Genomic DNA, 12,635 nt, shown 5'->3' with positions numbered 1-12,635 from the left:
CTGGCTCCTGCACTCCCCCGCCCTGGCGTGATGAATTAGGAGGAAAAGTTTCTCATCTCAGTTTGTTCTCGCAGCGCCGTCCAACAGAGCACAAGGCTGTCTAATCAGGAGCTACAGTCCTTCACCATCTGTTTGGAGCCTAATTACAAATGCAGAAAAATAATGTGCTTTACAATTGCACCAGTAAATGCTGTAAATGATTTAAATGCATGCATATGTTCCCTGCAGAATTCAGCATGCATCTGCGACTTCTTCTGCTCACATTAGGCACACAAATCAAGGGAAAAAATACCCAGATCTGATGAACAGCATGTCCCTAGGATGGTGATTTTTATCCCTTTTTTTTTCCCCCCTGCTGGAATGGCAAACAGGGCTTTTTTGTAACAATTCATCCAGCAGCGTTTTCTTTGCTTCCATTTTAAAAACTGTTTATCACTGCTGTGTAAATATAGTACAAATTACTCCATAAAACACGGAAAAGGAGAACAGCAGCCGGGCAAGCCTGCAGCTGGCTGGCGAGGTTTCAAAGGCAGGCTTTGTGGTTTTCCTCTGGGGCACCCATGGAGGGGCAGGATCAGCTCGGCTCCTCTGCTGAGGCTGGTGGCCCTTCCCAAGCCCCCAGTGGCCACTCGTGTTTCATGGAAGCACAGGATGGTTTGGGCTGGAAGGGGCCTCAGAGATGGAACCCCATCGTGCTCCTGCTGCTCTTTGGCCACCACCAAGGTGCTGCTGAGGTGGGCTCAGGGGTGCTTCCACCTCGCAGTGGTCACAGCGCTGCAGCAAAGCCTCTGCCAGCAAAGGCAGAGAGAGGGGCCAGCATTCCTACCTGGGGGCACTGCACTGAGGGAGGGCAGCCCAGGCCAGGCTTTGGAGAAAGCCACTCGCAACTGATGTGAGTATAGCTCACGTGACAAAATAACCAAAATTCCCTTTTCTCCTCCAGCACGTTTGTTTGCTTCAAAGCCCCCAATACCACCACTGAAGCTGCTCCAGCTCTGCAGCAGGGAGCGGGGGCTGGCACCACAGAGGTGACAGGGACAAAACCAGGCTCAGTCGGTCTCCTTCGAGCAGAAGCTGCAGCAGATGCGCCTCCTCCACTCTGTGCCCTTTCATCCCTTCCTGCTCCCTTGCACCCTGCTGCCTTTGCTGCTGTGCTTTGCCAGCTCCCAGCTCCCTTTTTCCCCTCAGCCAGCTGGGCTGGACTCCAAAGGTTGCTGGAAAAGGCGTGGTGGGGCAGGCACAGCATCCCCTCTGTGCTGGGCTGCCAGGCCCGGGGCTCTGCAAACCCTGGTGCTGGGCACCACACAGGGATTTGTGGACTCGGTTTCACATCCTGGGCTCACCCTCAGGAATTCTGCAATGCCTGCATGGCTGGTTTCACACCCCCAGAGGAGAGGGAGATGTTTCCCTGGGAAAAGCACGTGGTCCTTCCCATGCCAGCCAGATCAGCACCCACCCTCCTGAGCTGGGAGATGGGCAAACAGCCCTGCTGGCTGAGTGTTGCTTTGCTCTTTTAAGTTTTTTAAAATTTTCTGATGTTTACATTCTTGTAACTAATTTTCTTATGCAGGTTTTTGTAAATAATTATTGTTTTACATTCTTTTTTGGAAGAAGGAAAATTCAATGAACTGTTGGTTTGTCTAGTGTTATTGGAGTAGTACTGTTATCCTCCAATGTACTGTCATTTTTGAAAATCTACAGATGTTGAAATCAAAAATTAAACTTCCCTTTTTTTTACCTTCAAAGTCTGCATCATTTTATTTTGTGTCCTGTAGCAACAGCTGAGGGGATGGTGGTGGGCACAGAAACAAAATCTGGGAGTGCATTTTTAGGGAGGTGAGGGAGACAGACAGACCTGCTCAGCTCAGCTCCAGCCCTGCTGGATCCACAGCCAGGATCTCTCTGGAACTCAGGAGCCCCAGCTCTGGGGAGCAGCTCCCTCTCCTGAAGCCCCTGGAGAACTGGAAGGCAGTGCAAGCTCCCAGCTAAATGTCAGGAAGCAGCTTTGGATCCCTGCAGTGCTCCTCCTGCTAGAGCATCATTCCAAGCCTTGGAACTGGGGGCCATGGCTAATTTTGCTGTCAGAGACACATTTATCCCAGGATCATGGAATAAGTTTGGCTTGGAAGGGACTGTGATGATCACCCAGCTCCAAAGCCCTGCTGCCATGGCAGGGACACCAACTCAACCCACCCAGGCACAAGAGCAGCTGCACTTTTATCTCATCCTGGATCCAGCAGCCTCATTCCACCCTTTCCCTCCTCATCCCACGTTTCCTTACCTTGAGCTCCTTGGCACGGCCCACGCTGAGCAGCAGATGTGGCTTCTCCCAGGCACTGTGATTGCTGCCCTGCTGCTCTCTGCAGTTCCCTATAAATTATCCCTCCCCTTTAGCAGGGGATCACCCACAGCTCATGGCTCAGAGGCCTGGCAGCAGCCACCCCCACATCATGGCATTCCCACCAGCATTCCCTGCTTTATGCCCAGACCTGGTTCTTGCCCAATTTGCATCTGTATTGAATTTTCTCCTCATTTATTAACCTTCTTTAGCTGCATGCCACCAAAGCCAAATGATAAATCCTCTTTTTGCTCACTCCCTGCTGCCACAGGAATGCTCTCCACACCTCCCTGGGAGTCAGCTGGGGATGTTCCACTGGAAAAGCTCTCCAAGCAGTGATCCCAGGGCTCCTTCACTCAGCCCTTGCCAGGGATTTCTCTGAGTCTATAATCCCAGCTGGGGGAGAAGGATGGCCAGAAGGAAAAATGCAAGCTGAAACTGCATGCATCAGTGCACCTCCAAGAGAAATCATTCCAGACACCAGCAGTTGCACAGGATCAGGAATTCTCTTTATTAACAACAGCACCAGAAGTTCTCCCTCCAGAGGAATTTGGTCTGTAACAAGGAGAGGAGGAGCAGAGATGCAAAGCAGTAAAAAAATCAAGCCAAATCTCATAATTCCTTGGATTGGGGGGGAAATGCACAGGTTGAAGACAATCCCACTGAAGGCCACAAAGGGAATTTCTGGTTGCCAGCACCAGGTTGGGTTGGGCTTTTTGAGCAACTGCTGCATTATTCCAGCACCAGGGAGGGGATGGGAGCACTGCCCCCCAGGAGGGGCTCCCAGCACCCCAACCTCAGCCCCTGGGTGGGCTTCACCTGGGTCAAGGCAGTCCCTGGCCAAGTGCTGGAGGCCAAAGGGCTCCAAACCCACCAAAGGAACAGGATTAAGAGCCCACATTCCATAAAGCTGCTCCTCACTGCTGCACACCCCATCATTTTACACTTGTGTCTGGATTTTACATTGAAATAACAATCAGCCATCAAGCAAAGCTCTGTGTGTGTGCATTGCCCAGGGGCCCAAACTAAACACTGCTCTAGGGAAGGATTTATGTAAAAACCCAGTGTCCAGATGGCACCCTGGGGCAAGAACCAGCATGGATCCTGTGCTCTCCCCACATCCAGCAGCTCCACCACCACGTGGGCAAGCAGGAGGTGCTGAGAGAGCACCCCAGGATTGCAGCATCTGCTCCTCAGCCAGCCTTAAAGGAATCCATTTCCACAGACAGCACCTCTGAGGCATCACTGCACTGCCAAGCTCTGCCTCTGCACCCTTGCTGATCAGTTCACCTCCTCATAAATCCAGCCAATTTGAGAAAATAAATACAATAATCGGATTTAGTCCAGGCTGTGCTGGCATATGGGAGTTTAAATGACTTTAAAAGCCAGTTGTCTTTGGGTGGGCCATATTTTTGGGTGTCACAGTAGCTCACCCCTCTGAAAACATCTGGAGGCCATATGGTGCCTGTCTACATGAATTAACCAGATTTCTGCTGTGCACCTCACACCAGGGCCTCTCTCACACCCCTCCCTGGCTTTCACAGAGCTCTCTGAACACAGACTGAAGAAAAACCTCTGGTTAGGCTCACTCAGCATTTCACTTGCCTTGGGTGTCACAACACAGTCACAGCAGGAAAAATGTTCCTCTCAGCTTGGCCAGGGAATAGTTCCCAACACTGGTAGCACCATGCTAGGAGTAGATGATCCCTCAGTTCAATTTTACATGGAAAAATTAAAGCAAGCAAAATTCCAAGTGGAGCATTTTCCCTTAAATATACAATTTTTTTGTGCAATGATTATATGAAATCTGTGCAAAACTGTGCCCCAATCCCTGGGGCAGCTGCTACTCATTCCCTAAGTTGTGAGAAGGTGCTCCAGGGCTCAAATCCCTTTTTAGTTCAACACCACCATCACAGCTGAGTGAGGGATGAACCCTCCCTAAGACCACCCAACCCCTGAAGGGCTGAACTCGTAACAGTGCAGCAGCAAAACCCAAGGTGCCCCCAAAAGCCCTGGGTTCAGCATAAAACCACTGGCACATGGGTGAGGGATGGTATCCCTGTGTCCCTGAGCTCCCTGAGGAGGATGAGGCTGTTTTGGTCCCTGCTCCATTAAACTGGGGAGCAACAATGCCTGACAGAACCTTCCCAAGCACAGGGGATGCCCCTTCCCAGAAGGGAAACTTTCCCTCTGCATCCCTCCTGGATGCAGCTACCCCCCTGCCCAGACAGGCAGGCTCTGCCTCAAAACCACAGGATACCTGATTTTTTTGGGAAAAAAACCCCAACCCTAAATACCCAACAGCAGCACCACAAACCGAGGCCATCCTCCTCCTGCAGCTGCCCCCTCTACACGAGGTGCACCACGAAGACAGCACAGGCAGAGCCCAGAGCCAGCCCCAGCACGAGGTAAAACGACATCACCACCCCTGCTGCCTCAGCCAGCTCCTTGGGCACGATTTTGGGGCCGTAGACCATGACCAGCGTGCCCAGGTAGCCGTTGCTGAGCCCCAGCAGTGCTGTGAACACCACGGGGTAGATGTCCCTGTTGAACACCACGGTTCGGATGTGAGCCCGGGGCTGGTAGTTGCTGAGGATGAAGAGAGGGAGGAAGATGGTTCTGAGGAGGACAAGGGCAGGCAGCAGTTTGCTCTTGGGGCCAGGCACCTGGATCCAGGCAGTGACCTGCCTCCCACACCAGTCAGCAAAGTTGTACAGGAGGAAACAGGTGAGTGGTGTGAAGTACTTGGTGCTCCACGGGCTTCCCGAGGATTTGCTGACAGACTCGATGTTGGAGGAGAGGGAAGGGAAGATGATGATGGAGATGAAGAAGACGTAGAAGAGGCAGAAGCCGAGGAGGGCAGTCTTCTGCAGGATGGGGCGCAGTGGGGGGATGCCAGCACTTCTTGTGAGGATGGAGGAGCTCACGGTGCCTCCTGACTCTGCCTCGTCCTCCACGGAGCTGTCGGGGGGCACGGTGACCAGAGAGGGGATCTCCTTCTGCCTGCTCAGGTAATACCTGGAGAAAGACACAGAGGGAAGCATGAGGGGAATGCAACTGAGGTTTGGAGAGGGCAGGAAAGAAGTTGGAAGGCACAGGTATGCCTGCTGGACCCAGCAACTGCACCACCAACCTCATAGAGAGAGGTGACCCCTGCACACCCACCGCCCCCTCAGAGTTCACAGAGGGGACCCTCCTGCATGCAGGCCCTTGGGGGCTCTGGGGGCTACAAGCACCAACCAGACCAGTGGGTCACACACATCCAAGTGGCAGACAGCACATGGGGACACTCCTGGCTGCCTGCCTCCGGGTGAGGGCTCTCTGCTGACTCCACACATTTTGGGAGCACCAGCACTGGGGGCCCTGGGAAAGCTTGGCAGAAACTCAGCTCTGGGCTGAAACTCAGTTTCAGCCTGTGGTTTTGGTGAAAGGGGAAGCGCGGCTGGCGGCTGTGACAGGGCAGGGAGCAGCACGGCCAATGTCCCATGGATCCCCCAGCAATCCCACTGCCAACCCCCTGTGGGACGGCCTGGCAGGCTGGCACACACCTGGAGTACTCCAGCCTGGGCAGGAGCAGGTACACCATGATGCAGATGACGATGAAGATGTCAGCAGTGAGGAAGTAGGCCAGGGCGCTGTCGGTGACATCAGCCGCCGCTGCCAGGTCGATCACAGAGGCCACGGCGCTGATGGTGCCACCCATGGCCTGGCCTGCCACAGGTGGGCACAGTGAGGGACTGAGAGCAAGAGGGGCAGCACAGCAGCTCCTCTTCTGACATGCCCAGCTCCCCAGGGAACGCCGCCCCACGCCCAGCTCGGGGTGCAGCTGCACAAACAACCTCCTCTGCATCTCCCCAGCTCAGGTCCCTGTGGGGCTGCCCCACAGCCCAGGTGCCACCCTGCACCCCCTTCCACACAGCACACAGGGCTTGCAGGTCCCCACTCCTGCAGGAAAAGCCCAAACTCTTCCCCAAAGCCTAAACTTGGCTTTCCACCAGCACACATAATCAGCCTGTCTTCTGCACTCCCCCAGATGGGAATTCAAGGTAGCAGCAGCAGGAATGCCACTTCAGGGATGTGGTGCTTTCCTTGTCTGAGATAAACTCATTAAAAACACTCCTGTCTCGGCCCCAGGAAAAACGTCACCATCCTGATTTTTCCCCCCTTCTCCTCTTAGTTTGTCAAGCATTCCACAGCACATTTATAATGTTAGCAGTGCTCCAGGGAGCTCATCACTCACGGCTCCCAGCCTGCCCCTCATCACTCATGGAAATGCTGATCAGAAAGGAGCAGGCAAGGCAGAGCTGCAGATCCCTCTGCTGGAAATGGCAGGGCAGGGGATGTCATCTCCTTCCCTCCTTGCTCCCTGCACCCAGCAACGCTCCAGGGTCACTTCATGGCTATTTACAGAAACCAAAGCTCATGTGACCCAGCAAGTTTCTCCTTCAGCAACTTCCCTTTATCATTAGGGCAAAGTGAAGCTTCCACAACAACCCCCACACGACCAAACCCCCAGAGAAAACCACGGAGCCCAGCAGGGAAAGTCCAAGAGCACGATCCCAGTGGGATGAGCCAACCTGAGAGCAGAGCCTGCAGGTTCCTCATGGGGAAGCAGCTGCTGAGGCCGAAGATGCTGCTGGAGAAGACGGTGGAGGCACTGCTGACCACGGCCACGCAGCCCACTGTGAGGGTGAAGAAGGACGTGGTCCAGGTGGAGGTGTCCACCTTCACCAGCACCGTGATCACCAGGAACACAGCCAGCATGACAAAGAGGGAGGACAGGATCCTCACGCTGGCAGCAACCCTGGGGACAAGGGGAAGAAGTCACTGCTGTGCTTCAAACCACAACGTGGAGGTTCAGCACAGGAGGAGGGCAACTCCTGTTCTGGCAGGAGGGGCAAAGAAAATAAAGAGAGGTGGGAGGAGATGTGTCACCACGATATTTTTATGAAAATCCTTTGCTAGGATTTTTCTCTTATTCTAGCTGAGAAGCCTCAGAAATGTAAACAATAACTATCTGATGGCTGTGGAATGTGGTCTGGAGGTTGTTTACCAACAGGTGCATCTGTGATTGGTCCATGTGAATTGGTTTTACTTCATGACCAACTATGGTCCAGCTGTGTCAACCCTCTGAGCAGTCACAGGTTTTTGTTATTCATTCCATTTCATTCCTTTCTAGCTTTCTGATGGATCCTTTCTCTATTATTTTTAGTATAGTTTTAGCATAGCATTTTAATATAATATGATAATATAATAATTCAGCCTTCTGAAACATAGAGTCAAGATTCTCATCTCTTCCCTCGTCCTGGGACCCTCGAACACAACCACAGAGATGAGGAAGCAGTGGGGCAGGGAGCTGGAATCTGGAGATTAGCCATGCAAACACACGCCTGCAAGTATGCAGGAGTTTGTGGTGGGTCAGGAAGGGTACAAATGAAGGCAGGAGGCTGTCTGAGATTTAAGGCAAGCTTGCAACAAGGTGCAGCTGACCCATTTTTATCCCAGTTCAAGGGCTGGTAAGGCCAGGGCAAGGTGTTGGATGAGCCTAACTTTTGTAAACCCCGATGACAATAAAGGTATTTTTAAGAGGGAAGACTGTTTCCAAGCAATTAACCAAGGAATTCATTAGGAATTTATTTACTCAAGCCAACTGCACCTCTGGGGCAAGGTGCTTTTCCCACTTCATCTCAGCCAGGGTCAAGGAGGGGAATTTTGGCTGCACAGGGAGGCTGGGCTCAGGATGCCCTGTGGTCTCCCCCTGAGCTGGGAAGCTGCAAAGGAGACAAGAGCAAAGCCAGGGAGAAACGTGGCTCGGGCACTTGGGATCAGAGCAACACTTACTTGTTGACAAGCAAGAAGTTTCCAATCAGGCACAGCACTGAGGGTATGGTAGAAGCAATGGAGATGTAACTCTCAAAATAGTCCTGACAGGAAAAAAAAAAAAAAACTCAAAGAAAGTAAAAAACATTTGTAGGTGGAACAAGAATGAATTTCAGGTCTTGACTATGACCCAACAGGGAGTTATGGTGTCTGCCTTGCTGCTTTGTAGCCCATGTTGCAAATTGCTCAGGGCAATGGGAATTCTGGGATTTGCCCTCCACAGCCCTGGGCTATTTCAGGAAATCAGGGACACAAATACAGAAGGAAAATAAAAGCAGTGAAAGAAATAGCTGCCATGCTGCTGTGCACCATCAAAGTGTGTCTGCTCCCTCTCCTCCCCTCGAGGGGCTTAATCCCATTTTTTTGCTGCAGGATTCTCAGCCAGCAGGCAGGATGATGCACACAAAGAGGAGGATGACCTACATGTCCACCCCTATCACAACAGTTTTCATTTTTTGCACTGATCCAGCTCCAGAGATAGGGTCTCATCACATCCAACCAGGAGAAGGCACTTGGCAGGTTTTCTCTGCACAGTTTATTATTTTTTTACAGCTTTGCATCATTTTTAATCAGTTTACAAGCACGTTCATCTCCTCTTCCCTATCAGGAGCTTCACTGAAAGCAACAGGAAATCTAATAATCACTCCTAGAGGGTCCAGATAGGCAGAGACTTAAATGCCTGTGCTTATGGCATCAGCTCAGCCAAGCAGGAGGCTCAGAGCTCTGTGGCCACAAGATGAATCAGGAGAAAAGACAAAGCAAAACACAAAGCTGGCTGCTAAAACTGCAGCTTATTTACCCACCTACTTAAAACAAACCTCCAAACCATCCTGGGGATACTCAGTAAACTTGCTTAAAAAGTTAATTTGCTTCTGGGGAGGAAAAATGACTTTCTAATGCTTTGCACCAAGCAGAAGTGTACTCAAAGTACATCCCAGGGAAATATTCATCCATTCCAAGCAAACGGGCTCACACCAGCAGTGAGGAGAGAATTGGGCAAGTACTTAAGAGCCCCTGCACCACATTTTTAATGCAGCAGCAGGATGGTGGGTGGCAAATTTAATCCATGCCCGGGCCAGTGGAAAAGATCAGGTTCCATACTCCTCTCTCCAGCCTGCTAGGTTTTAATCCATGTCCAATGGCACCTCGTCTCCCTCCTGGGGTTTCCCCACCCTTCACAGATAAGGTTTCATTTTTGGCACTTCATTTGGCATTTCATTTTAGGATATAGCTAAGTTCTTCTCCCTTTCTGCTGAGCCCTTAAAACAAACCCCAAAGCAAACCTGACATCTTCCTCCCACATCCAGGTCTGATGGGGGAAAGTGTCAAGTGTCATCCCACAGCCACAGAGCTGAGGCACATAATGGAAGTATTTAACCCCACATTAACTTCAAACACGCTGCCACCATGCCTTAGAAAGCCCCAAACCAGAACAAAGCATCGTGGTGGCAAACCCAACACCAGATGCTTTTGCAAAGGAGTTCCTATTCTGCTCCTGCCAGGCTGGGAAAGGAATCCAGGTCTGTGAAGGTGCTGAAGTGCTGCTGAGCACCCAGGGCATCACATGAGGAGCAGCGGAAAGGCTGTCAGCCAGAGGTGCATCCTTCCAGAGCCCAACTCTGTGTGCAGGTGAACCCTCCTGCTGCAGCAGCAGGGCACAAACTGGGCTGACTGGTCTGAGGCTGCTCACACTGGACTGCCACAGAACAGCTTTTCCCTGGAGAGAGGAAAAGGCGTCGCTCCGTGGCCACACAGAAGAGCAGAAACACCTTCTCAAGCAAAGAAATGGCTGATGCAGCCAGGAGCACAGCTGTGCAAGCAAACACCTACTTTAACACACTTTACTTAAACCCAGCTCTTCTCAAGAGGATCAGCACAATGTAGAGGCAGTGAGGAACATGTGGGATGCAGGGAATATGAGAGAACACGGTGCCATGTGGTGACAAAGCACCTTTCACCCCTCTCTGAGCACCCTCACAGACACAGACACAGATAATTTTGGTCTTCAGGCAGTGCAGCAGCTTGGGTACCTCAGTTTAATTCAGTTTCTTGCTTTACAGCAGCACACCTGTAGCACCCTGCCCTAAGCACTTCCCTTCCTCCCCATCAAAAAAGCAGCTGACACTTAACAGCTATGAAAATTAAAAGTGCAGAGTGAGAAATTGGAGGTGAAACACAGGCATCACACGTGGCCCTGTGCTTATATAAAAACAAAAAGTGCCCAAACCACCTGAACAAGCTCTGCCACGAGAGCAGGATGTGACACAGCCTCATGGCTCCAAAACTTTTTCAACAAAGCCACAAAGAAACAAACCCACAGTTCAGTCAGGGAGGCCCAGGGAAATAATGCTGCTGTGGCAGGAGGAGCAGGAGAAAGCAGCCTTTCTGGGGACAGAAAGAGGCCATTAACCTGCCAGCCCAAGGCTGCCACATCCATCACCCCATGACAAGCTCCTTGCTCCATATGCCAAAGCCAGATGTTGATCACTGCAGGGAGATATTTGTGGCACACCTGCCACATCACAAAGGACACAAAAAAGACAACCACAAAGACACCTTGCACTGTAGAAACTGCCCTATGAAAGGTTAAGCCCTATTTTTTTTTAGGTTCACCTTAACACTTAGCAGTTCAAATACAGGTAAAAGGCCACAAAATTATTTGAAGCATCTTCCCCGCAACTATTTGTAAATAAATACCATATAAACATTTGCAGCAAGGGAGACCCTAAGGGATGTTCACATACCTTCTGGGGAAGTGGAGGGGGAAAAAAAGGGGAAGGAAGGAAAGGAAAGGAAGGAGACCAGGTTATTTTTTCTGCCTCCAAAGCAGCACTCACCCGCAGGTCTGAGGCCGCCTGCCCCGCTGGGCCGGGCTCATCCGAGCAGTTCTGCAGCTTGTACCTCCAGTAGTGCTTGGCCGTGATGAAGAAATTCCAGGGCAGGAGGGAGCCGATGCCCAGGAGGAAAAATATCAGGTAGGCCCCATGGCAGCGGTCCCTCGGCTTCTGGCGGCTGTATGCACTCCCCACGGCGTCCTCCAGCAGGGGCTCCTGCTCCGGGGCAGAGCTGCCGGCTGCCGGGAGCATCGTGCTGGGGAAAACAACCAGGACAGTGTCACAGGCTGGGCCTCCAGCAAACCATGGAATCTCGGAGTGGCTTGGGTCGGAAGGCACCTCGAAGCCTGCAAGCCCGCTGCCATGGGCAGGGCCACTAGCCCAGGTGGCTCCAAGCCCTGTCCAGGGACATTGGGGAGTAATCCCAACCTCCCTGTCCATGGGCAGGGACACCCAGGCTGCTCCAAGCCCTGTCCAGGGACACTGAGGAGTCATTCCAACCTCCCTGTCCAGGGACACCTTCCGCTATCCCAGGTGGCTCCAAGCCCTGTCCAGGGACACTGAGCAGTCATTCTGCCCAGGGACACCTTCCGCTATCCCAGGCTGCTCCAAGCCCTGTCCAGGTCAACCTTGGACGTTTCCAGGGATCCAGGGGCAGCCCCGGCTCGTCTGAGTACCAGGGCCTCAGCAGCCAAACACCACTATCCCAGGCTGCTCCAAGCCCTGTCCAGGTCAACCTTGGACATTTCCAGGGATCCAGGGGCAGCCCCAGCTCGTCTGGGTACCAGGGCCTCAGCAGCCAAACACCGGAGGAGTGAGCCAGGGATGGGAAGGGACCGAGACTCAGCAGGTGCCACCCACAATTAATAATTAACCTGTCCCCTCGGACTTGCAGGAGCAGCAAATCTCGTGTCACGCTCCAAAGCACACCCAAAGCAGCAGCGCCGCGGGGCCCGGCAGAGCACGGCGCCAACCCGCAGGAACGCGGCCGGGCTTTGGGACAGCGCCTGGAAACCGCTCCAGCACCAGGAGCGGCAGGCGGCTCCCAGCCCGGCCGAACGCTCACGGACACACACGGCATCGCTGCGCGCAGCAAAACCACCCGCACCGGCACCCACCCGCGGCCGGCGGAAATGGCGGAAACCGCGGGTTTTGTAAACAAACGGGGGATTTCGGCAGCGGGGAGCGCCGCTCCTTCCCTCCCACACTCCCTCCCTCCCCACAGCTCCCGCTCCACCCGCGAGCCCCGCTCCGGCCCCGCACACCGCGGCACTCACGGGGATCCCGCCCGGCCCGGCCGCCGCCGCCTCAGGGCTGCCGGCCCCGCCCCGCCCCGCCTTTCAGGGCAAGGCCACGCCCACCCGCCGCGGAGCCACGCCCCCACCGCGATTGACCACGCCCCCACATAGATCGGCCACGCCCCACCGCTATTGACCACGCCCCCACATGGCTTGGCCACGCCCCAAAGGATAGACCACACCTCCACCAGGATTGGCCACGCCCCACCGGGATTGACCACGCCCCCACATAGATCGGCCACGCCCCAATAGATCGGCCACGCCCCACCGCTATTGACCCCACCC

At 53.3% G+C, this 12,635-nt stretch overlaps 1 protein-coding gene across 3 annotated transcripts; it reads right to left on the bottom strand.

Moving 5' to 3' along the window:
- Nucleotides 1–2,825: 2,825 nt before the first annotated feature.
- SLC29A3 (solute carrier family 29 member 3) lies at nucleotides 2,826–12,414 on the bottom strand. 3 transcript variants are annotated; one of them, XM_039696286.1, is made up of 6 exons: nucleotides 12,330–12,414; nucleotides 11,056–11,308; nucleotides 8,180–8,262; nucleotides 6,916–7,142; nucleotides 5,887–6,049; nucleotides 2,826–5,356 (listed from the first exon to the last, which is right to left on the bottom strand). In XM_039696286.1, exons 2-6 carry the CDS (start codon nucleotides 11,302–11,304, stop codon nucleotides 4,687–4,689), a joined length of 1,392 nt encoding a protein of 463 aa, XP_039552220.1. In that variant the 5' UTR covers nucleotides 11,305–11,308; nucleotides 12,330–12,414; the 3' UTR covers nucleotides 2,826–4,686. The 3 variants fall into 3 exon arrangements, with proteins under 3 accessions (XP_039552220.1, XP_039552221.1, XP_039552219.1); XM_039696287.1 differs by lacking the exon at nucleotides 12,330–12,414 and adding an exon at nucleotides 12,171–12,240; XM_039696285.1 differs by lacking the exon at nucleotides 12,330–12,414 and adding an exon at nucleotides 11,928–12,164.
- Between the last annotated feature and the right edge of the window lie 221 nt (nucleotides 12,415–12,635).

Source organism: Passer montanus, unplaced genomic scaffold (genome assembly GCF_014805655.1).
Source record: "Passer montanus isolate IOZ18808 unplaced genomic scaffold, ASM1480565v1 scaffold96, whole genome shotgun sequence".
NCBI lineage: Eukaryota > Metazoa > Chordata > Aves > Passeriformes > Passeridae > Passer > Passer montanus.
This window is presented reverse-complemented; position numbering and strand designations above follow the sequence as displayed.

What these genes read in the sequence shown, in the direction of transcription:
- SLC29A3 (XM_039696285.1), bottom strand. Translation starts at nt 12,133, where the DNA reads ATGCCGTGTGTGTCCGTGAGCGTTCGGCCGGGCTGGGAGCCGCCTGCC. An exon ending in CCTGCAGGCTCTGCTCTCAG is followed by an intron (nt 6,050 to 6,915) that starts GTTGGCTCATCC and finishes CACCTGTGGCAG; the next exon opens with GCCAGGCCATGGGTGGCACC. An exon ending in CCCAGGCTGGAGTACTCCAG is followed by an intron (nt 5,357 to 5,886) that starts GTGTGTGCCAGC and finishes GTCTTTCTCCAG; the next exon opens with GTATTACCTGAGCAGGCAGA.